Below are 26,037 nucleotides of genomic sequence, written 5' to 3'. Positions count from 1 at the left end.
CATACAGGAATTTTGGGATTATTTATTGAACATTTGTGTATTCTCTTTTGCCTACTTAATCTGTCAAGAATTAAAGAGAGGCGGACAAAAGCTACCAAAACTACTTTTGTCTCCTCTTCTTCGTGTTTCTTTTTTTTTTTTTTTTGTAAAGAGGCAGGGGTTAGTCTTTGATATAAAGCCATTTTCACATTAAATCTGTTACATTGCTCAAAAGTTCAAATAAGCTCCAAGGAGAGGCTGATACCAGTGACAACTCACATGAGACAAACACATACCAGACTCGAATTACCAAAAAAGAATGAGATGGTAAAACATCCAGACACGGACATTTCTTTCACATACAAAGTTTGATTTAGCACCATGAATGCACATAGAATCCAAAAAGTCCAATGCAAACTACATAGATTTTTTGGGGAAAAAATAGTAAAAAAAACAACTGCCACAAAGCCCTCGGAGATGGCTTATTTAAGGAGGACAAACCCCTTTGGGAAGAAAGGTTTAACAAGTAATAGGAGAAAATCATGGGGAATTACTGCTACATACTGCAGAAACATACTGGAAGGCAAACATGGTCCAAAGAAAAACCCTACTGAAAAAAAATGTCAAAAGTGGATTGTAAAACTGGTACCTGGCTCCAAGGTCAACAGCTTGAACAATCAAAAAATGAAAAAGACCTGGCCTGATCCCAGGATTAGTAAGGGGCTTGCTCCAGAAAAGAGCTGTGTGTCCATGTCTCCTGAGAGCAAAGAGCCATAGTACTTGAGGGGCAGAATGTCTTGATCAGAGGACCAAATACTCTTGACCTTGAGCCTGAGAGATTCGATGTTGAGCACGTGGACCCAACAACTGGCATGCCCAGTGTTCACGGGCTCGCCCCACTGAGGGTAGGAGTGACTCACTTACAGCAGCACCTTGACAGAAACTTGGGCCTTCTTCTTCAAAGGTCGTAAGGAAACTGAAGGTCTGAACCTGTTATATGTCCCAATGCTGAAAGCAATGAAGGATGACTGCCTACAGCCAGTTATTAGGTGTCTCTTCACCTAGGAATTGCCATAACAGCAGGTTTCCATGACAGGAGAAGGGAGGAGGCTCCCAGGTACCATGGCTGAGCAGACCACAATCATTTCAACAGTGGCATTGGAAATGAGAAAATCCTCCGGAACAGGGAGTTGGAATTTCTGGTTCAGAGGATGCGCACATGCAGGTAATGCAAACACATTCAAAACCATGATGAGAAAACCTGTGGGCAGCTGGTGCCACCTGCAAGGGGGCTGGTAGAGGGCCGGAACGGAATAGTATCTTTGAGTTGTTGACAATTTTAGATGTCAGAATATAGTGTCCAGGGCCCACTCCTGAAGGAGCTTTTAAAACAAAACCCAAACAACTACCTTGGGAGAACATGCATGTTCAAAGAGGCCAAACATTTTATCAGGGTAAAGGGATGACTTCACTCAGGAAACCCAGGGACACAAGAAAACAACAACAACTTCCTTGAATATATTTGACTATTAAGGCAAGATATCTTCCTATATAAACCATTATCATGTTCCCACTACTCCAAAGAAGTCCAATAAATAAATTTACAGTGAAGGGCTCGAGGAGTCTGCAACAGTAGAAGTGCCCCAGAGCACCAGCACCTCCGCAGGCTCGCCTGTAGTTTATTCTTGAATGTGATGCACTGGTGTTTTCAAGCTGCTTCACAGAATAGTTCCACAGGGTAGAGCCCAGTGGTGACTGAGGCCAAAGAGTATAGCACAAGAGGCGGTCAAAACCAAGGCTTCCATGCGATGCCTCTCTTCTTCTACGCGGACTAGAGAACGCTGGAGGGTAGCTTCAGGCCACAAGTTCTCCTGTGGCACCTGGTGGCTCGTGTGTTGTCTGCTGTGCCTGTCACGCGGGGAAGAGCTCAGGAGGGCTTTCTCCATAGCAGTACTTGGCTATGGGGTCCCTATAGGTGTTCTCATGCTGCACGCTCTGGGATGAGGTCCTGCATTTGGCCAGACACAATTCAAAGTGATCTTCGACGGCCATGAAGAGGTTCTGGAATGCCACGGCTGCGCGGTTGAGGAAGCGCTCCAGGAGAAGTTGCTTGCTGGGCTGCAGGCAGCAGGACACACAGTACTCATAGGCACCACAGCAGCCATGGGGCAAGCAGCCATCACAGCGGTACTGCTTCGTGCCGGGGACGTTGACATTACAGCAGCCGTTCACCAGCAAATCCTTCCTTTCACAAATGTATCCTAGCTCATCCGTGATGAGGTGCTTCCCTTGAATGGAGTTCCGGCACTGGTTGCCAGGCCGACTGCTGTTCCCCAGGTGAAATTGCACCTTCCACGGAATGGGCTGGTCGTGGTCTTGAACCTGGAGGAGATTCCGATCTCTCACTGCTCTTTCCTCCTGCTTGAAGGTGCTGCTGAGGAAGTAGACGAGCGACAGCCCGAAGACCAGGGCGAGCACCCACCTCTTCCGGAGGAGCCGGCGCCACACCATGGCCGCCAGGTTCACCATGCCGGCGCGGACGCGGGGCGCGGCGGCCGGGGCGCGGAGCGGGGCAGGCCCGGAGCCCGGGCGGCATGGCCCCTAGGCGGCCCGCAGCCCCATCCCCCCGGCGGGCGCCGGCCCCCCGGCCTCCAGCCCAGCCAGCTCCCGGCAGCCTCCCCGCGCCGCCCCACGTGACCTCTTCTTCGTGTTTCTATAAATTCATGTTTATATAGTTTGATAATATTATTTAACACATAAAGGTTCATGGCTATTACATTGTCATGTGGATTTTATATTTCTTCAATAAAAAATGACCATCACTGTCCCTAGAAAACTATGTTTTAATATTCAATTCTATTTTGTATGCTATTAATATAAAGCAAGAATTGCTTTATTCTATTGCACTTGCCCTACCCTTTCAATTCTCAGCTTTCTGGGACATTTTATTTAAGATGTATACTGTATACAGAAAATAGTTAGAACTTTTTAGTCCAATGTAATAAGTCTTTGTTAAGACTAAGAACAGGGAAAATAAACTTGCATATCAATAACCTTGTGATAACATTTTTTGAGTACCTACATTTTTGAGTACCTACTGCAAAGTATTGTGTATTATAGAAAAGGAAGATGAAATGACCTGATCTATCTCACCATCTAGTATAAGTATTCTTAAACTAGGGATCCATGAGTGATATTCAAGGAATATATAAACTCTCTGAAATTGTACGCAAAATTTTCTATCATCTCTGTACATTTTTTCCAGAGAGGGAAGTCCTGGCCTTAATGACATTCTGAAAGGAATCCAGTAAACTAGTAGGTGAAGTAAACACATATATAACTGAGAAATATAACAATCTGGACAATACCATAATACATGTACATATACATGTACATATATCACAAAAGGAAACATTAATCCTACTGGCAGAGACCTGTTAAAGTTTCTTGGGAGTATATCCTTAAAGATACCACATTAGTTAGGACATGCCTACAATATGTTTGATAGAAAGGAGAAAGAAGAGACAGAGGCAATTTTTGCATCAGGAGCCCTAATGGCATCAGCATACCATGTTCATACAAGTATTCTGTTATCTAGTAATAAGTTTGTCACCATCTTTCACTACTACAATGGCAGATAGCCATGGTTTTCTTACAAATGCTTCTAAGAGTTAGATTCAATCATCTCATTAAGCTGATATTTTAAAAGTTATTTTATGAATTGTATTAGTGTCATACTGTTAATATCTCTGACATTCAGGAAAGGGTTAACAGATCTGCAACATCCTGTCAGATTGCTTTATTTTCTGAGACTTGTCATCTGTCAAAGTCTAAATTTAAATGACCATTAGTCATCCACTAAGTAGATTTTCTTCTTTACTGTGTTTTAATATAAGGCATATATTTAAGAAATAATAATACACAGCTATGTACTCACCTCTCAGTTTAAGAAATAAACTACTGAAATTCGGCTGAAGTCCCGTGTACCTCTACTCATATCCATTTCCCCCTATTCAGAAGTAAGAATCACTATCCCAAACTCAATGCTTATCATATATGTCCTCTTTGGACTCTGAATATTTTCCAAAATACAAATAGCAATCCTTCCTATTCAGCACAAAACACTGATCGCAAATTATACCTTTAAAATGTTCCTTTAAAATCACTATGTTGTACACCTGAAACTAATATAACATTGTGTGGCAACTACATATACATACATACATATATATGTAATGTTCCCAAAAGATTTATTAAATAAAATTGTGTATGAATGTATTACAGACGTCAATCAGTGTGTCTGCCCACTCACAGCTCCTCTCTGAAGAACATCCCCACTGTCATCCACAACCCCTCACCCCCACTATAGCTGATTGGAGGAGTGCCTCATCCAGTCCCTGGCAAGAAAAGAGCTAAGAATTTTGAAATGGAATGTTAAGCAACTGAGTCAATGAGCTGTGAGGAGCCAAGATGAAAGATCATGATGAAAAGCAAGATGAAGATCAAAGAAAAACAAAGGAGAGATCACATAGCCTCTGAAAAAAAAAGGGGAAAAGTGGCCTTGTTCTTAACAATTTTCCAGTTCCCATAATACCACTACCTCATTTTCTGTCCCTGAATTCCTTGAGGCCTCTGTGAAGTCTTACAACAAACTTCCTTTTATTTCTCTTTATTTAACGGGAAAAAAGGACAAAACCCTACAGAAAAAGAGGATCCTATGAAATCATTCATTTCAAACCTCTAACTCATAGACTTGGAGGAAGTAAGTTATTAAGAGAAATATATGTGAAATATATTTCAAATATATGACAGGAAAAAAATGTGTCAAATATATTGTTTTTAAAAAGAACAACAAAATACAGAAAATTTCTAGGACAGTTTTTTGAGAGGTTATCTCTGGCCACCAGAAAACATTTTTTTAATCCAGTGAGAAAATTTCCCTTTATCCTTCAAATTCATTTTCTCATAAACAGCCCTTCAACTAAAAAGTCCATAGTTTTGTTTTGTTTTGTTTTTAAGAGAGAAAAAGAGCATGAGCAGGGAGGGAAGGGGCACAGGGAAACAGAAAATCTCAAGCAGACTCCACATTGCGTATGGAGACTGCAGGGCTTGACCTCACAATGCCAGATTCATGACCTGAGCCAAAAATCAAGAGTCTGATGCTTAATCGACTGAGCCACCCAGGCACCCCAAAAAGCCCATACTTTCTAAAGTCTAAAAAACTATTTTTCCTGATTTATGTTTGTTTTTATGAAGATCTTAAAACTAAGTTTAAACATTATATACATGGATATAGATGTAGATACAGATATACAGACAGTCCATCTGTCCAGAAAATCTAATATACACCTTTGTAGTAACACAATTTTCCAGTTGGGTATTATAAAATTATTACATTTGGGGTTTTAAGCTTTCATTCTGAAATACTCATTACTCTTGGGATTAGTAAAACATATTTGTCCTATTTCCCTTACCCTCTTGATTTTTTTTTCCTTAACTGATGGCTTCCCTACTTTTGTCCAATTCATCAACAGTAACATTTTCAAAGGTTCCATTGTTAGGCCCATCTTCTACAGCTCCTTCTTCCCAGGCAATCGCACACACTTTCCTGGTTTCAAATCACTTCTTAAAAGTCATCCTATTTCTGCCCTAGGTCTTTCTCTGAACTCTGGACCCAAGTTTTCAGTCTATTAGATAGTCTACCTTCAAAGCCTGCTACAATTCTAATTTATCAAGTTCAGAACCAAATTCAGTATTGTCTATCTTCAAAATTGTTCCTTCTTTTTCTCTTAGCAAATGGGGTTGTCATGCATCCAGTTCATCTTTGCCATTTCTGCCTCTTCCTCACCACCATTTACTGAGTTAACAAGTCAATACTATCCTAAAGACGTTTCTTTGTTATGATACATAAAATAGCCTCCATAAAGATGTTGAAAAAAAATTTTAAGATATTTTTAACTTCTCTCTTCCCCTCTCTCTTCCTCTTACCTCTGTTCAGAGCATTATTTTTAGCCTAAATTGTGGTAAAAGCTTCCAAAATTATTCTGCTCCTAATCTATTCTCCATACTACAATCACAATTATCTTTCTAAAAACAGAACCCAGCAATTCTGCTTTTATAGCTCTCCAAAGACTATTACCTATGGGATAAAATTCCAAATTCCTTAGCATGACAGAACTTGGAAACCTTCACAACCTTAATTTACAGTGTTGGCCTCTTTGTTATCTTCACTGTATACCAGTTGTTCTTGTCAAAAAAGCCATAGCTAGAGTGCATTCCCTAAACATGCAGAAATTTTCATTACCCTCCATATCTTCTTTTCCTAAATTTTCTCTGGCAATAATATTCTTCAAGTCCAAATGTTAATGCCATCTACTATAAATCTTTTCCCACTGTTCCTTAACAGAATTACCACATCATATATTTCCCCAATAGCACTGTTAACTTTTTAGAGCCCTTACCATTAGACACACACAAACATCATTCATTCATTTCTTCAATGAACATTCCTTGAGCATTTAATGCTCACAATGTAGTGACACGCATATCAACAAATAGTATACAATGTGGTAAAATTATAAAGTTACAAATACCACATGTCTATCAGTCTCTCCACAATGCTGTATGGTCCTTAAGGACTATATCTTATTTATCCTCCCATCAAAAGAGACCTTCTATGAACAGAAAAACAAATGGCAACGTTGAAAGCTTGTTATAATTTTAACTTAAACAGAAAAGAATAGAGGAATCAAAGGCAAAGCTGCCAGTAAAAGGACAACCAGAGAAAGGAGTGGGTTAAATCAACCGAAATAACAAGAAACATGATCAGAGAAGCAGAAGAGATGGTTTAAAAAGCCAGGCTGGAAAACTACTCACAAGAAAGAAAAAGTAACACGATTAACAAACATCACTAGACAAGGAAACCAGGAAAAAAAGAAAAAAAAAAAAAAGAAATGTAAAACAAGGGAACAAAATCCATATACTATTTTGCAAGTAGCCTACAAGAATATATGGTAAAATAAACTACAAGCCACACAAGCATAATTGCCCTTGCTGATAATAACAGTGTAAAGAAGAGGGCTACAGGTGACCATATAATAAACTAAATACATGATATGTAAACAGTGGGAGTCATTTGCTAAAAGCATATCATTAATATGGAATCAATCAGATGATGGAAGCAAAACATAATGCTTTTGCTTTGTCTATAAAACCAAGTAAAAGCCTTACTATGATTAGGTTAAAAAAAAAAGTACAAGAATTATGTAAACCGTATTGGAAGTGCATTTATTCACTCTGGACATGAACAAAGTAAGGAGCAGTTAAAGTGGAGCAGTTATACATTACCCTGTAGAGCCCATGAAAAGCAGAAACTACTCAGAAAGGGAAGACATTTCTCCCAGCTACTCACCCAGTGCAAAGATTAATCACTAGACCCATGGCTTCAACCTCATATAAAGTCTTAGTGTTTCTCAGAGGGGGAATGAGATGGCCCCATCTGAACAATCTTTGTGGGAATGAACAGAGGGGTACCATTAACTACCAGGCTACAACTTGACAAACACATCTACTTTATTAAGAATACTTTGTTAGTGGGACACCTGGGTGACTCAGCGGTTGAGCGTCTGCCTTTGGCTCAGGGCATGATCCCGAGGTCCTGGGATCGAGTCCTGTATCAGACTCTCCTGCCCGAAGGGAGCCTGCCTCTCCTTCTGCCTGTCTCTGCCTCTCTCTCTATGTCTCTCATGAATGAATAAATAATTAAAAAAAAAAAAAAAAGAATACTTTGTTAGCAATCACATTCCCTGATTCTGGAAATATTGTGATATTGCTGAGTGCTATCTTCAACACACCTGAACTCTGACTTATAGTAAAATCTAGTGACCAAAGATTCCAAGATGTCAAGAGTCTCTAATGGACAGTAAGAAGCCAGAATCCTAACACAGAAATTGAATGAAATGGAATTAGAAATCTAGGCACAGTGTCCTAAATCATATTTGATTAATTCAATCAGTAAACAACATATTCTTTCTCTTAAAACCCATACTATAACATTCCTTTTAAAATCTAAAGTGAGCTGAAAGGGAAAAATGGGCTTCCTAATACTTTTCTCTATTATCATATCTGGTTCTTTCACTCACTAGTAGAGTGTTAAAATCTGCTTAAAATTAGAGAAACATCTATATTCATTCACTAAAAAACAAATCTGTTATATTCTCTTCAAATATTAGTAGTATATTTTCCCTTTTCCCCATTTATCTCCCATTTTCTTCTATATTTTTCCATCTTACTCCTTTCCTGTTTTCCATATTAATCTCTTATCTGACTTCCTCTCCTCCCTTTCTCACCTTGGTTTCCCTATTTTTATATCTACTATTCATATTTATACTAAACGTACTTACGATTAATTTCTCTAAATCTGAAAAAAGGTATGAATAAACCTACAACATAATCTCTCAAAACTCAAAAAGACCATTACTGAAATGAATGAGATACACAACACACATACACACAAATACACATTTATTTAAACATATGATGATAATATATTTGGTTTCTTTTTTAAAAATGTAGGCACATAATGCGAATGACTATTAAAGATAATGTACAAAATATTGGTCTTAACATGTCAGTGTAATATGTACCTTTACTCATAAAGTCATCATCACTGTTTAATCCATAGCAAACAGAGGCACTCGGAAAACATTCTTTGTATTTAAACAGCTTTTAAATACAATATTTTAAAATCATTACTCCCTCTACTTATCCTCTGTAGCTAGTCTTCAAGCCTATAAAAATAATTCTTTCCCAAATCACCCAGATATACATTCCCAATCATTCCCACTGCAAATGACTTTGAGAGTAGCTACTTAATGCCCTCCTCCAAGCAGCTACAGAGTTCTTGTCTCCTGAGCTACTTTCTCAACCAACTCTAGGAGGAGAATCACCTGGATAACGTTAAAAACTGAAACGCTGAGGCTCCACCCCCAAGACAGTCAATCAGTAGGTTTGAGGAGAGGCCCAAAACCTGTATTTTTTTTTTCCAAAACCTGTATTTTTAAAGGTCTACAGGGATCCCAGTATAATGCCAGCTTTCAGAACTGCAGCTCTAGAGATTATTTTCAATTCTACTCTTTGAGGCCTGAAACTTCCAAAAACATTTTATGATTCCATAAAGATGAGCATCAATGGAAAGAACTAATCCTATTCCCCAACCACCTAAGACCATCTCTTTTCTGAAGTTCCAGAACACTTGAGAGCAAAAAAAAAAAAAATATCTTTAAGCCAGAAGCTTAAGTTACAGACCTCTATGGTGACCATGAAGGCAGTTAATAGTTAATCATCCTACCTACCATTTTCTGTGTTCCTTCTCTGTGGACCAAGAACTGTATTGTTTTCCACCTTATTTTCAGTCTCCATCACAACCCAGAATCCTCTTCCTTATTTGCCTTTTACTCCTCCCCTTAGCCTAAAGCTCTGTTCAATGCAAATGGAAATCTTTACTCTTCTTTGCCACCCTTCACTTATATGTTGAGGCTATAGGGTAGGAGAAAAGTCCATAATACACCACCCCCTACCCTTTCCCCTATGCACGGAAATCCTTATTTACCCTCTTCCCCCCCTCCTATTTCTTCCCACTGCTTTTCTGGCAAAAAAAAGAGTATTTTCCTCTCTGTGACTTCTAAGAGCATATTGCTCAGGAAAATTGCCCTCATCTGGACCTGGCTCCACTCTTGGGTTTCTCTTGTCCACTTCTGCTCTTTTCCTGGTGCTCTTTTTCTCAGTGGGGTGTATGTAACAGAACAGCCATGGGCTTTTGGGGGCCTTTAACAATTTTTTCCTTTGTTTATAAAAACACTAAACATTCAATTGCATAGAACCAAAAATACTACCTCCCCACCAAACACTCTGCTCCGTATCTTTTTCTACTTTTCTTTCTCTCTTGTTAATGTTCTTAAAAACAAATGAGTTTTTTATGTGAAGTATTTTAAATGTGTGTGTGTGGGGGGGTATTTATATAGCTATTTTAGTGATGAAGAAACAGTATCAGAAAGACTATGGACATAGTCCAAAGTCATTCAGTGACAGATGCAGAAATTAAATCTAGATCTCTCAATACTCTGTAAGCTTCTAAAAGGCATCCATATGATGCCTCTCTTTCAAACTCAGCCCCCATCATTATCCCCTATTCTCTTTCATAATTTCATCACCAGGCACTAGGCTTTCTCACCTCAATTCTATCATCTTTAGAACCTCTGTTCCATTAACTTCAATCCACTTTAACTTTAGAGAATACTCATTTAACCCACACGTTGACTGTTTTTCAAACTCTCCAGAAAGGACAGTGCTTCCTCACAAATGTCTACAGATACAGCATTTTATTCCACCTTCCATTCTAAACAGGGCAGGTAAGATGTTGCATCAACTTCCTTGGTGTTGCACCAGACGGTATTCTTCCACACTCATGAAAAACCTTTCCCTCAATCTGCTGAGTGCCATGTATGTTGTAGGAATGAAAACCAGGGATAGAGCAGTGAAGAGAAACATGGCCCCCACTCTAAAGAAATCTAAAGGTTTATTCAAAAGGTTGATATTCAACAAATATTACAAATGGGATGAAAATAATTAAGGGGGAAAAATGGAAATGCCATAGAGGCATGCAATAAAAGGAAATTCATCTAATCTGGAAGGTGTCATTAAATCAAGATCTAAAGGATAAACACGAATAGTCAAGAAAGAACTTTCCAGGCAGTAGGAACAATATGTGGAACAATCCTGAGACAAAAAAGACATGACACATTTTAAGAAACCAAAAAGTCCCATGTGTTGGAAAGAAAAAAAATGTCAAGAGATGAAGCTGGAGAAGGAAAGGAACAACATCATGGGAGTTCTCCAACCTTATTTGTTTTTAAAGGATCAATTATTGGCCACTCCTCTCTTATGACCACAGTTTTGAGAAACCAATAACAGAATCTATGTCATTCCATTTCATTTTGTCTCCTTACTATACTGCAACCTTCTTAAATTTCAGAAAAATTAAGAACACTTTTTTTTAATTGGACAGAAGGCAGGGGGAGGAGGGGAGGGAGAGAAAGAATCCCAAGCAGGCTCATGCCCAGCACAGGTTCTGACACAGGGCTTGATCTCACAACCCCGAGGAACACGACCTGAGCCAAAGTCAAGGGTCAGACATTTAACCAACTGAGCCACCCAGGCGCCCCAAACTTAAGACTACTTTTATTACTCATTTAAGTGACTCAATTCATTCTAGTGTCCATTTTACAGTGAGTTTAACTAGCATCTTGTAGAGAAACAAGTTGTTTCATGCAAAAGTCAAAGCATAAATGAACAATGCTGCTTTGTTCAGACCAAAGTCAAATATCACAAGGACTAAAAAAGAAATTATATTTGACATGGTTCTATTTACATCACACAAATTATGAAAAACTCAAAACAATAATCAACTTCCAAAAGTTAGCTAAGGATGACTCTATCTTGCCAAAAGAAAACAGAAACAGAATTTCAATAAAGCTATAAAAATGACATAAAAGAATCTGATTAAGATGAAACATATAAAAAGCAGACGCACCTTCTACCAAATAAGTATGCAACTTAAAAAAAAAAAAACTATTTACTTGATAGCAAAAACTATTTACTTGAAGCCCACACTTCAAAGTATCATGCAAATACCTCATGGGAACCACAAAGTCTCAGAGGAAAATAACGATAGTCAAGAAATTTAAAAGAACTATATTTACCATTTAACTTCCCTACTTACGCAGGCTAAGAGTTCATCAAGAGGGAGCATGCGGAAAAAAACACAAAAAGTAACTTTTAGAGGAAAGGAGCCATACGAACACTTCATCTATTTTAAGATCTCCCCACCTCCAAGTTCTTTCAAGAAACTTCAATTATCAATTACATTTTCCTTAATGTGATCTCTAGCCTCCACCTCTCACCAAGATTCTTCCTATCAGCATTTACACTTAATCTTCTTACTTAAACAACACCAAAGTCCCGTAACCCAGCACCCTTCTCCACTACTGCTCTTTTTTTCCTTTACAAAGTTCTCAAAAAAGTTGACTAAATACACTCAGTCTCTTTTTGGTGATACTTTTCACTCACTCTTCAAGCAATTCCAGTGTGGCTGGCATCCCCATCTCTCCACAACAGCTCTCACTAAAATCACCAAAGATTTCTTCATCTCTCAAGCTAATGGGCAATTGCATTTTTTTTCTCCTAACACAGGGCTTGAACTCATGACCCTAAGATCAAGACCTGAGCTGAGATCAAGAGCTGGATGCTTAGCCTGGACTGAGCCACCCAGGTGCCCCCAGGCATTTCCAAATAAAAAGTCCTCATCTTGCTTGGCCTCTTGGCAGCATTCATCACAGTTAACTACTCTCTTAAACACTCATTTCCCTTGACTTCCATATACTACACTCTAGGTTTTCCATCTTCTCTCTAGTTCTCTTATTAGTCTTCTCTGCTAGCTAGTCCTTCTCTCTTAAATCTAGAGGTTCAAGCAGGTTTGACCATGGGCTCTTTTCTAACACTCTACTCTGGGGGATGTCACTATGCCCAAGGCTTCAAATACCATGTATATGCCAAAGACTGCCAAACTCTGGCCCATATCTCTAACATGCTAACCCACACATCAAGCTGCTTATTCAGAACCTCAAAGGCACATCTTATTCAACATCTCCAAAAGCCAACTGATGATTATTCCCAAAAAACAAACTTGAGGTATTCCCTATCACAGTTCAGATGTACAAGCCAGAAATATCCATGAGAGGTGATTATAACTATATGTCTTCTAAAGTCTTATTCTACTCTAAATTTATAATCTATACCACCAATCCCAACCATGCTCCAGGGATCTCTGATGGCCTACCTTTCAGGAGGAGTCTTTGAAATCAAAACTATTTCCATAACATTAAGACATAATTCCTCTTTTTCATTTTCATTCTGAGAACATACACTATAGTCTCAGTTTCATTCTGAGAACGTATACGTATACTACATGACATGTAATACCACAACAGATTGAATACAGAAGGAGATATGAGAACCCAGATGTCTTTTATTAAGCTAGACATTAAAAAGATGTGAAAAATGTCAAACAATGTCACTCCTTTCACTAAACCTTTTTATTTTGGAAAATATAATTATCTTTCGTTAAAAAATATTATTTATTTATTTTAGTATGGATTTGTTATTTTAAGTAAATAAATAAATAGATTTAAATCTTCCAAAAAAAAAAAAAAAAAGATTTAAATCTTCCATATCATGCATCTTTTCCAACCACAATGTTAGGAAACTAGAAATCAACCACAAGAAAAAATCTGGAAAAAACACAAATACATGGAAGTTAAATAACATGCTACTAAAAACTAAATGACTCAGCCAAGAAATCAAAGAGGAAATTTAAAAATGCATAAAAAAACACAATGGTCCAAAATCTTTGGGATGCAACAAAACGTATTCTAAGAAGGAAGTACAAAGCAACAGAGGCCTATTGCAAGAATCAAGAATTTCAAACAACCTAACCTGGCACCTAAAGGAGATATAAAAAGAACAACAAACACAATCTGAAATCAATTGAATGAAGGCAATAAAAGAGAAGAGAGCAGAAATAAACGAAATAGAAACCAAAAATGGCAATAGGGCAGATCAATAAAGCTAGGAGCTGGTTCTTTGAAAAGATCAACGAAACTGATAAACCTTTAGCCAGACTTATTTAAAAAAAAAAAAGAGAGAGGACTCAAATAAAATCACAAATGAAAGAGGAGAAATACCAACCAACCCCAGAACTATAAAGGATTCTAAGAGAATGTTATGCCAACAAATCAGACAACCTAGAAGGTATAAATTCCTAGAACCTATAACTTCTCAAAACTGAATCAGGAAGAAACAGAAAATTTGAACAGATCGATTACCAGCAATGAAATTGTTACCAGTTATCAAAAAAAAAAAAAAAAATTCCCAACAAACAAATGTCCAGAACCACATGGCTTCACAGCTGAATTCTACCAATCATTCAAAGAAGAGTTAATACCTATTCTTCTCAACTATTCCAAAAAATAAAAGAGGAAGGAAAACTTCCAAATTCATTCTATGAGGCTACCATTACATTTGATGCCAAAACCAGATAAAGATACTACAAAAAGAGAGAGAACTACAAGGTCAATATCTCTGATGAACACAGAGGCAAAAATCCTCAACAAAATACTGACAAACTGGATCCAACAATACATTAAAAAAAATCATTCACCATAACCAAGCAGGATTTATTCCTGGGATGCAAGGGTGGTTCAATATTCACAAATCAATGTGGTACAGCACATCAACAAGAGAAAGGATAAAAGCCATGATTATTTCAAGAAATGCAGAAAAAGCATTAGACAAAGTACAATATCCATTCATCAGAAATATCCATGTTATCAAAACCCTCAATTAAGTAGGTTTACAGGGAACATACCTCAATATAATAAAGGCCACATATGAAAAAAATCACAGCTAATATCATACTCAATGAGACAAACCAAGAGCTCTTCCTCTAAGATCAGGAACAAAACAAGGAACTCTCACCTTCTCACTGGACTAGGACCGGACTTCTCACTCGAAGTCCTAGCCACAGCAATTATACAAGAAAAAGAAATAAAAGGCACCCAAGTTGGTAAGGAAGAAATAAAACTTTCACTATTTGCAGACGACATTATACCATATATAGAAAACGCTAAGGATACCACCAAAAAACTATTAGAACTGATAAATGAATTCAGTAAGGTCACATGATATAAAATCTGTTGTACAGAAATCTGTTGCATTCCTATGCAATAATAATGAAGCAGCAGAAAAGAAATTAAGAAAACAATCCCATTTAAAATTGCAACAAAAATAATAAAACACCTAGGAATGAAATTAAGGTGAAAGACCTGTCCTCTAAAAACTATAAAACACTGATGAAAGAAACTGAAGATGACACAAACAAATGGAAAGATATTCCATGTTCATGGATTGGAAGGACAAACACTGTTAGAATGCCTATGCACCAGAAGCAATCTACAGATTGAATGAAATCTCCATCAAAATACCAGCAGTATTTTTCAAAACTAGAACAAATAATGCTAAAATTTGTATGAAACCACAAAAAAACCCAAATGGGCAAAGCAATCTCAAAAAAGAACAAAAGTAGAGTTATCACAATCCCAGATTTCAAGATATATTAGAGAGCTGTAGTAATCAAAACAGTTTGGTACTAGCACAAAAACTGACACACAGATCAATAGAACAGAATAGAAAACCTAAAAAAAAACAAACAAAAAAACCCAACACTTCAACTGCACGGTCAATTAATCTTCAACAAGGATATGCAATATGCAAAAACTGACACACAGATCAATAGAACGGAATAGAAAACCTAAAAAAACAAACAAAAAAACCCAACACTTCAACTGCACGGTCAGTTAATCTTCAACAAGGATATGCAATATCTTTTGGCTCTTCAAAAAATGGCAGTGGGAAAACTAGACAGCTACATGCAAAAGAAAAAAAAAAACTGGATCACTCTCTTATACTATACACAAAAATAAAAACTCAAAATGCATTAAGGCCTAAACATGAGACCTGAAACCATAAAAATCCTAGAAGAGAGCACAAGGAGTAATCAGCCATAGCAATATTTTAGTAGGTAGGTCTTCTAAGGCAAGAGAAACAAAAACAAACTATTGGGACTCACCAAAATAAAAAGCTTCTGCACAGCTAAGGAAACAACCATCAAAACTAAAAGACAACTTACTGAATGAGAGAAGGTATTTGCAAATGATATATTCAAAAAAAGGGTCAGCATCCAAAATATAAAAAGAACTTATACAACTCAATACACACAAGAAACAAATAATTTAAAAATGGGCAGAAGAAGGGACTCCTGGGTGGCTCAGTCCACTGAGTGTCCAACTCTTAATTTCTGCTCAGGTCATGACCCCCAGGTTGTAAGACTGAGCCCAGCATCAGACTCCAACTGGGTATAGAGCCTGCTTAAGATTCTCTCTCTCCCTCTGTTTCTGCCCCCTTTTCCTTCCTCTCTTTCTAAAAAAAAATTATTAAAAAATTAAAATAAAGAATGAGAAGACATGAACCAGATATTTCTACAAAGAAGACACACAGATGGCCAACAGACACATAAAAAGATGCACTCATCATCAGGAAAATGCAAACCAAAACCACAAGGAGATATCACTTCATACCTGTCAGAATGGCAAAAATTAAAACAAGACACAAGTGTTGGTGAGGATGTGGAAAAAAAGAACCCTCACTGTACTGTTGGTGGGAATGCAAACTGGTACAGCTACTGTGGAAAACAGTATGGAGGTTCCTCCAAAAATTAAAAGTAGAACTACCATATGATCCATCCAATAATTCCACTACTGGTTATTTACCCAAAGAATACAAAAACACTAATCTGAAAGATATATGCACTCCTATGTTTATAGTAGCATTATTTACAATCACCAAAACATGGAAGCAGCCCAAATTTCTACTGATAGATGAATGGATAAAAAAGATATGGGTGTGGGGGGGAGAGGTGTGCGCACACACATTCGCCCACAATAGAACATTAGTCAGCCATGAAAAAGAATGAAATCTTGCCACCTGCAACAACTTGGATGGAACTAGAGAGTATAATGCTAAGTGATGTCAGAGAAAGATGAATACCATATGATTTCACTCATATGTGGAATTTAAGAAACAACATCAAACGAACAAAGAAAAAAGGAGACAAACCAAAAAACAGACTCAACTATGGAGAACAAATGGATGGGTGAAGTAGGTGAAGGGGATTATTTTTTTAAAAGATTTTATTTATTTATTCATGAGAGACACACACAGAGAGAGATGCAGAGACACAGGCAGAGGGAGAAGCAGTCTCCATGCAGGGAGCCTGACATGGGACTCGATCCCGGGTCTCCAGGATCACACCCTGGGCTGAAGGCGGTGCTAAACCGCTGAGCCACCCAGGCTACCCAGGTGAAGGGGATTAAAAGTAAACTTATCATGATGAACACTGAGTATAGAATTACTATATCCCTATATTGTACACTTGATACCAATATAACACTTAACTACACTGGAATTAAAATTTTTAAGAATATATACATTTAAAACTTCTAATGCGGTAAATATCAACAGATATAGCCCACATAAACAAAAGCTCTTTAAGTTTTTAATAACTGAAGGAGTATGCAGTGGTCTGGATACCAGAAGGATTGAGGAATGCTGATCTATACTTATGGTATATACACAAATAAGATACAAGATGATATTTTATAAAATAGACAATTTTCAAGTATCTTCTAGCTGCAAATTTGCCCTTTACATTTTATTGACAAGACTCTCAAGTCACATAGATTTGGCTCCATTATTTACTGGGCTGGTACTATGTGCCTGGCCCTAGGGATAAAGATTAAAGAAATTACTTTGTTTTGGCTCTCACAAAGGATATTTTCCATACCGTTGCTACATTTCAGTTCTCTCATCTCTATTGGATCCCATGTAACAACCACTGCCTGAAAGAATGAGAAAAAAACAACCCTGCAATAGTCATAATATCTCACCTAAATATAAAATGGACGAATTTAGTAGGGACCAAGCTAGAAAAAAGGAGAAAACATTCCAGCTCTAGGTCAGATCTACTACACTGTTCCAAGTAAATTCTCAGAATAACCAACACTCTCACAATATAATACACAAACACAAATAACCTGAGAACTTAGCCTCACCTCTTTTCACATTTAAAATACAAAAACCCCAACAACTACTTTTACAAATACAAGGCTGATCTACTGTCATCTAGGAAATCCAGAAGACAACTTTGTGACATTTGGTACCAGTTTGGCCTTTGGAACATAAGTAGCAGGGAGAGGCTCACAAAGAACATATCTCCCCACTGACAAGAAATGAGCTAAACTAGAGATTGACTACAGGTGTCCCTAGTCTTTTACATAAGGAGAAGACAATGAACAAGATCAAGAATAATGGGGGGGAAAAGTCCTACAAATACGAGTCTAGACTTTGCTTATCTTGAATGCTTACTCTCTCAAATTAATTTCAAGGAGTATATGTCCATAAAAGTGTCTCCCAGTTTGCAAGTCAGGATTATTTTTTGCCCTATAGTATAAAATTTTTATGACAAAACCTCTCTGATACCTAAGAAACTGTTATCACTGATGAACTCTGAGAAGAGAGAATAAGGGTCCAGGAGAGAAAGCAGATTTTTCCATGGATATGTTTTTGAATGTTTTAAAAGCATATGTGCTTGTCACTATTTGAGGGAGAAAAATTTTTTTGAGAAGTTTCCTTCCACATTCAATAACTTAGCTAACTTAAGCTACGGCTGTAAAAGAAACAAAGACAACTACTTTTCTTTCACTGGAAAACTAAATTGACTCCTTAATGCAGTGTCCGTTGATCCCACTCTGTGTATCCACAGTACTTTATCATTCCTCTCACCAACTTGTACTATTACTTATATATGTCTCTTACATGGAACTCTAGTTTTACATGTTTTAGTCCCCTACATATCCCTAGTCCATGCACCATACACAGCACACACCAGACCTGTTTGCTGACTGATGGTCCCATTGATAAGTCTCAGAATCCAATTCTTAAATGCAAATAGGAAAAAGGATACAGCTGTTTCATATACTATGAAGAGGTTAACCATTCCTAAGCAGAAAATGTATTTTATGGCAACAATAAGATAAATAATTACATGTATACATATGCATTTTATAATTTAAAACAAGCCCAGAAATTCTTTAACTTTTACTTTATAGATTTAGATATGGAAATCATGAAAATGAAGCTTATTTATTATACCTAGTACTCTTACTCGTGAATGATTGTTAAATCTAGTTTTAAAAAGGGGTTCCATAAGCAGCTTTCAAAAGTCCACTTAGAACAAAAACTTAAAGTGGTTAACTTAAAAAAATCATCAAATCCCAAACTTATCATATTCTTCTGTCTGAAAAAATATCCTTCTCTTTGTAAAAACATCTCCTTTACTTCGTTATTTCTCTATAGCATTTAAAATAATTCATCATACAAAAATGTAGTACCTATACAAATTTTCAGAAACACACCTATTAAGTGTAGTCCAACTTCATTTGTAACTAATCAGAAAACAAAACATATTAAAGCTAAAAATTAGAGGTCATCCAGTCACATGTTCTTCAAATATGTAATAATAGTAGGTTAAAAAAAAAAAAAAAACAATTGGGGGGTGGGGTGGGGTGGGGTGGTGCCTGGGTGGCCTAGTAAGTTGAGCATCTGACTCTTGGTTTCTGTTTGGATGGTGGTCTCAGGGTTGTGGGATTGAACCCCACAGCAGGTTCTGAGCTCTGTGCAGAGTCTGCTTGGGATTCTCTCTCCCTCTGCCCCTCCCAATCATGTGCGCTCTTTCCATCTCTCTCTCTCTCTTAAATAAATCGTTTTTAAAAACCCAATCTGGTGGGTTGAAGCTAGCATTTTTTTAATGAAACCAAATGGAGTTGTAATGGAAGTAGTTAAGGGTATTAGCTTAGTGCAACTTACATTTTATTTATAACAGATATATACATAAATGTATATATTATATCCATATGAAAAATATATTTCTTACTGTGAGTGTCCTAGTCAAAAGAGTTGGAGAGGTTCCCAAGCTTTTTCAGTTAAGAGAACTCTCAACGTTTTGGTAATTTTTTCATGGTGCCCCCAGGCACCAAAAAAATACCTACCAGTTACATTTATTAGATTCATACAATCTAATAAGTATTTGTGTCCTAACAACTTAGCAGTTTGAAAAATACATATATATTAAAAGAAATATTTTATTACTATATAACCACAATTACTTATTAATGGGAAGTGTGCAACTACTATACATTATACAACTTCTCAAACCTTGAAATCACTTTGGACACTGCCACTATCCTTTACATTCATACTGATTTTTGCACAGTACTTGCTTTTTATCACAGCAGCACCCCCAAACCCAGCTTTTTGAAGACATCCAGTCTTCCAAAGTAATGTAACACAATCTCACAGACACTACCTCAAACTAATAGTTGGAGCAGTGTCCCACAGATGTCAAATATCACACAGATATTCCACAGCTGTCAAATATTATGGTGTTTCCCTCGAAAACTTTAAAATATTCCACAGTGCCTATGTGAGATCACTACAGTGCCCCAAGGCACCTCCTGGCACAGTCTGGTAATCCTGAGTTTAAGAAACACTGATTGAGCTATGTATGTACTTACTTTGTAAATTAAGAAATGACACCTAAGGTCACTAAGCTAGTGGAAAATAAATACACTTTTAAATTTAATCTTCCATCAACAAAAGTTTTGAAATATAATCTCACTGTGATATATTGATGAAATCTACAGATCTCTGAAAAACTAAATTAAAAAATACATTTATATGACTGTATAATAGAAAAAATTGTTTCGATATTTTTTAGAAAAAAAAGTGTTTCAAAAACTATAAAAGTGGGACTTATAATAAACAAAAGTATCTAAAGTAAAAAAAAAAAAAAAGGAAAGTCACCCACTCCCCCAAGGACAACATAGCTAATAGTTTAACATCTATCCTTACAGACTCTTTCCTATGCCCATACAAAATCATAATAAAATCAAATTTCTTTCTTTGCCCATGTGTTTTTTCAAAACTGAATATTCCACAGTGTTATGCAACTTATTTTTCTCACTCAATATTATATCATGAACGTTCTTTAATGTCAGTATATAATAGTAATTGCAAACACTTAAACATTTATTAGTGCTTACTATGCTTACTTGCAGCTTAAATAGCAACTCATTTAATTCTCACAACAGCCCTGTCAAATGAGAACTATAATTATATCCACTTTATAGATGAGTTTAAGTAATTTGCTAATGGCTACATCTAGCAAATGATCCAGTTGGGATTTGAACCCAGAAAGTTAGCTGCATGGTCCTTGCACTTGATGATACACTCAGCTGCTTCTCATGAAGTAAATGGAGGTATCCCTCAACCTGTTAACAAGTGCATAGTATTTCACAGCATAAATATACTATAATTTCAACTATTCCTCTACCAATGGGGGCATTTAGGATATTTTTTTAAATTTTTTTTTAATTTATTTATGATAGTCATACAGAGAGAGAGAGAGAGAGAGAGAAAGGCAGAGACATAGGCAGAGGGAGAAGCAGGCTCCATGCACCGGGAGCCCGACGTGCGATTCGATCCCGGGTCTCCAGGATCGTGCCCTGGGCCAAAGGCAGGCGCCAAACCGCTGTGCCACCCAGGGATCCCTAGGATATTTTTTATTTATAAATACTACCAGCATTTACTTATAATAATGTTAAAATGAACATCCTTGTAGATTTGTTCTTGTGCTTTTATGCCAAAATTTCTGGAAGCTAAACTCCTAAAAACAAAATGACTATCAAATTCATGCACTCCTAATTTCGATAAGTAACAACAAATTTCCTTCCAGAATATTGTCCTGGTTGTACCAATTTATAGTCCCAATGGCAGAGGGGAAGGTTGAGGTTCATCTTTAAGTTAACAAATATTTTTGATTCAGGGAGAGATCTATTTTGAGTTTTTAACTTACCCTGATGTAGAATGAATAGATTGCCCAGTTGGTCACAATCATCGTCTGATTTGATAATTATCTGTCATTAAACAGTGAAGACTTAGCAACTGTATAATGAATTCTTCATCCAGTTATAAAACCACTTTGCATAAGATATTTCCCCTATATGATACTGTTCACTTATGTGCAAAACGTGGGAATTGGACTAGCTGGCCTTTAAGATTTAAAACTCCCAATGCTGTAATTAAGAAGTGACTTAAGGTTATTAAGAGCCTATAATTATAGTACTAATTAGGTCAGGGTCTTAAACCTTCTATTTTCTTTAAATTATAATAACTATTGCCAGAACACCTAAGCAAATCATTAAGATATCCAATAAAGTTTTCAGGATCCACCTGTGGCTTATTCTCAGTGGTTTTTTAATCCCAGGCTGTCATTCCCTGCTACCTAACAAACTTGAACATATCTCTGGAGTATATTCTTAATTAGAGTTGACGTGTGCCTAGGAACATGAACTAGTGTTTGTTTTGTTTTCTATACATTATGCCAAAACCACTGTTTAGTCAATTTATTCAATTAATATTTACTGATTAGTTTACTATATGCTAGGCATTGGGGGTACAATAGTTAACAGAGGATCTCTGCCATCATGGAACTTAGATTAAATGAGAAAGGCAAATAACCAACCAAAATAACCACTAGTAAATGTAAAATCATACTTGTGATAATAATAAACAAAAAGCCATAAGTGCAGGAAAAAAAACACACTATACAATCTTTTGATTGTGTTTTTGGACTATTTGCGACACTCGAAATTGTTTGACATGGGAAGACAATGTCAATAAAGAAAATTATTTCACAACTTGTCCCATGCTGCAAAAAGAGCTATCACAAGTATAGATGGCAAGTTAACATTTTAAATCATCAGTTCTACAATAAAATCACCAAGATGTTACTACTTTCCAGTTATGCTACTATGTGGCCCAAATACTGGTTTTCATAACCAAGAGTATTAATCATTTGAATTATCAAAGACGACAGAACTGTGAGTATCCAAACAAAATGAGAGAGGACCAGTCAACTACAATTTCTGAAGAACACTGTTCAAGAAAAAAGTACACACAGAAGTGAAGCCATCTATTATAATAATTCATGACTTGCTCATTATTAACAAAAATTATTGAACGTACTGTTTTTAAAGAATGACAACCAAAAAAAAAAAAAAAAGAACGACAACCATCAGCATAAAGGAATTAACAGTATGTCAAAAGGAGCAAAAACAATTTTTTTAGATTTTAAAAAACTAAGGTCCAGAAGTATCTATATATTCAATTTAAAAATAAAAATAATTCTACGATGTTAACTAGACTTGTGATCATTTCACAATACATACAGAACCATTACGCTGTACACCTGAAACTAATGTCAATTATACCTCAATAAAAATAAACAATTCTAGATCTGCAGAAATAAGACCATCATTCATATAAATAAACTCCCTTGTGTATCAATTTCCACAACTGCAAAACAAAAATATTTGCCAAACCTACCTCGTACAGCTATAAAGACTAAATAAAATATGTGGAGATACACCAAAAAAAAATGATGTAAATTATTTTAAACAGCTGCTTCTTTTTTGCTGCCTTTATAACAAAGTAATTCAACAAATAAAAATTGGTTAGATAGGGACTCCATCTCCTTTCTACTGTCCATGATATGACAGAAGTATTATTAAATGGGCAAAAGACTGGCAATCAAAAGCATAAGGAAAAAATTCTAAACTTCATAATCCATAAATTGATTTCCCCACAGGAGGTTGGTTAAGTAGTAACACCCTTACACAATATCAGAGAGTCAGAGAAATTATCTCACACATGTATGAAATTGTTTAGTTACTGGACTTCACCATCGTTACAAACCCAAGCCCTGCTACCGTGAAAAAATGAGATACATACTATTTATTCACACATACAATGTATTTTGGCTTGATGTTTATTTTCTGATTAAAGCACCTCAAATTCAATGCAATGACGCTTCAACGCTTCAGATTTACTTTATTACACTAGGTGGAGTTCCTCAATTTTGCACACCGAAATTAATTCATGTTACACATCCATGGGTTTGAAGCAACTTGTACCATTGGCCTAACAACCAATCCCCCAAAGTCACAATCTCATGTTATAAGCAACACACTCCCTTGTTTAAAAGCAGTATTTTAAACTAAGAAGTGTTTAAAGTGGAGAGCAGCTTTCCGTATTTTATCATCGCTTTTACAAACCGTTTCGCACTGTTGCTAGGTCTGCCTAAGATAGCCTTTTCCTTTAAAACCTTTAAACACAAGACAGGCGGAGGCATCGCTAACATGGCAACATTAACGACTTTTCCAAATTCAAAACAAACAACAACAACAACAACAACAAACAATCAGATGGGAGTGCATGGATACCGATTACCACTCCTGACAACCTGTCCTATAAGAAGGATCTTTTCCTTTAGGAAAGATTTGCTACTACACTAAAAACCATGTTAAAATCTTATACCTATGTACAACCTCCTATCTGAAAACTAAAAACCCAGCGAAATTCCAAATCGTATTTGTGAAACCGGTTAAATATTATTTACCATGTTGGGCCACATTTAAAAAGAGGGCGGGGAGGGGAGGGGGAGAAATACTGACAAACTTTCAAAGCGTAAAGCTTAAGAAATCCCCCCCCCGCCCTCCCCACACACACACACTAAATCATCTGTGAAATAAATCGGTAGACTACGTTCAGCAGCTGCTTGACTGGAGCAGATCAAAGTTTTCCCCTATACTTGAGAATGTTTATCCCCACCAAAAAGGAACAGAAACCCAGTCATCCTTGCCACTGGAGCCAGTTGCCCGGAATTTCCTAAAATACGCCTGATCTGCAAGTGAAGGAGGAGCAGTTCTCCGGAGACCAAAGGCGAGAGGTATCCTACATCTTTTGCAGAGGAGAGGAGGGGCGGGGGAGCAGGGCGGGGGGGGGGGGGGGGGTGGGAGGGAGGGGGGCGCACTGGCAGGTAAGGAAGGAAATTCGTCTTGGGCAGGCACCGGTGGGACCTGAAATCGAGGTCTCAGGATAGCCCTCCCCGCAGAAGCGGGGGGCCCAGGGAGGGTCCCCGAGGGGGGCGCCAGGCCGGGCCAGGGCTCCCGGCGCCCCGCCCCGCCTCTCTCGCCGCCACCCGGGACCCGGGACCGCGGACAGAGGCAGCAGAAGCTAAGCGAGCGTCTGCGGTCCCAGCCACGTCCTCCCGCAGCTCACCTGAGAGTGTCGCCTCCGCCCTCGGCTCCCACGGTGCATCCCGCGGGGCCTGGCGGAGGGAGCAGCGATGCCGCCCCGACCGGCCCCAGGGCTGCCGGGCCTGGCCTCCCCGCTCCGGGGACGCACCGGGTGCCCGCCTCGCACCGGCTCCCCGGATCCGCCGGGCTGCAGAGAAGGAAGGAGAGGCGGAAAGGCTGCCTCCCCTCCCCCACAGCAAGCCTCCCCCTGAGCTGCGGCTCTCTGCAGTTCCCTCTGGCGCAGGTCCGGCCCCGCTCCCCCGCCCGGGAGTCACTTCGGCGGCGGCGGCCCAGTCGCCATTACAGCCCAACAACTGACACGGAGGAGGAGCGGCGCCGGCGGCAGTGGCGGTGGCGGCCGCGCGAGGCAGGGCGGGAGCGGTCGAGGTCGGGGGGGTGGGGGGGGCGGGGGCAGGCAAACCTCGCGAGAACTGTCCCGAGTCGGCTCCACAGGAATACAGCCTTTAGTTGGGGCCATGTTGAGTGTGGCTAAGATGTGCGGGCAGGGATAAGACGAAGAAAGGACGCTCGAGAGCGCCATGTTTGGCGTGGCGGGTTGGTGCCCAGCGGGACTCGGGAGGAGCCAGAGCAGATCCGCAGCGGAGACCTCCCCCGCCCTCCTTCTTGGACGCTAATTGGGCCTTCTGGCTGCGCATTTCACCCCGGCCAAAAAACAAGGTGGGGGGGGGGCAGTGGGGGGAGTTGACCAGGGTGAACTCAGAATGTGCAGCTTCTCAGAATTTACGGTGTTCCCACCAGTTGTCGTCCAAGTAAATCTTCTTTACCCGCGTCAGTTTCAGAGTCTTTGCAGCTCTGCGGCTGCTGCAGTTCCCCCCGCTGCTGTCACTGGCGGTTTTATTCTGGAGACTTACAGTGGTGCTCAGCCTGCAGCCTGACGGCTAATCCAGAGCGAGTGAAACGGTGTTTCCTCCCGTTGGGTATAGGCATCGATGATGAACGGTGCAGTCTGTGATCAGCAGGTCTTCTGATACCTTTATCCTCCTTCCCCAGTGTCCGTATGGTGAATTCTAACATGTGTCAGGACTTAGCTTAAATGACACCTCTTCTGCAAATAATGCCACCTTCCGTTAGGTGCTCACTTCACACAAGCTCTCTGCCCATCACTTTTTCT

General features: G+C 38.4%; 2 protein-coding genes across 8 annotated transcripts in view; both read right to left on the bottom strand.

Annotated features, from left to right (window-relative positions):
* CEP350 (centrosomal protein 350) overlaps nt 1–25,257 on the bottom strand; it is a 153,819-nt gene extending 128,562 nt beyond the window's left edge. For all 6 annotated transcript variants that reach the window (XM_025429941.3, XM_025429944.3, XM_049112109.1 and 3 more), the window contains exon 1: nt 24,889–25,257. The gene's annotated coding sequence lies outside the window, so the exon portion shown is untranslated. The remainder of the gene's footprint in view (nt 1–24,888) is intronic.
* Nucleotides 161–2,726, bottom strand: LOC112648436 (SREBP regulating gene protein). 2 transcript variants are annotated; one of them, XM_025429946.2, is made up of 2 exons: nt 2,402–2,726; nt 1,891–2,244 (listed from the first exon to the last, which is right to left on the bottom strand). In XM_025429946.2, the coding sequence occupies exons 1-2, from the start codon at nt 2,573–2,575 to the stop codon at nt 1,891–1,893; spliced, it is 528 nt and encodes a 175-aa protein (XP_025285731.1). In that variant the 5' UTR covers nt 2,576–2,726. The 2 variants fall into 2 exon arrangements, with proteins under 2 accessions (XP_025285730.1, XP_025285731.1); XM_025429945.3 differs by having other exon boundaries at nt 161–2,683.
* Nucleotides 25,258–26,037: the final 780 nt, after the last annotated feature.

The sequence above is a fragment of the Canis lupus genome, chromosome 7, assembly GCF_003254725.2.
Source record: "Canis lupus dingo isolate Sandy chromosome 7, ASM325472v2, whole genome shotgun sequence".
Lineage (NCBI taxonomy): Eukaryota > Metazoa > Chordata > Mammalia > Carnivora > Canidae > Canis > Canis lupus.
The sequence above is the reverse complement of the archived record's forward strand: the minus strand, read 5'-3'. Positions and strand labels throughout refer to the sequence as shown.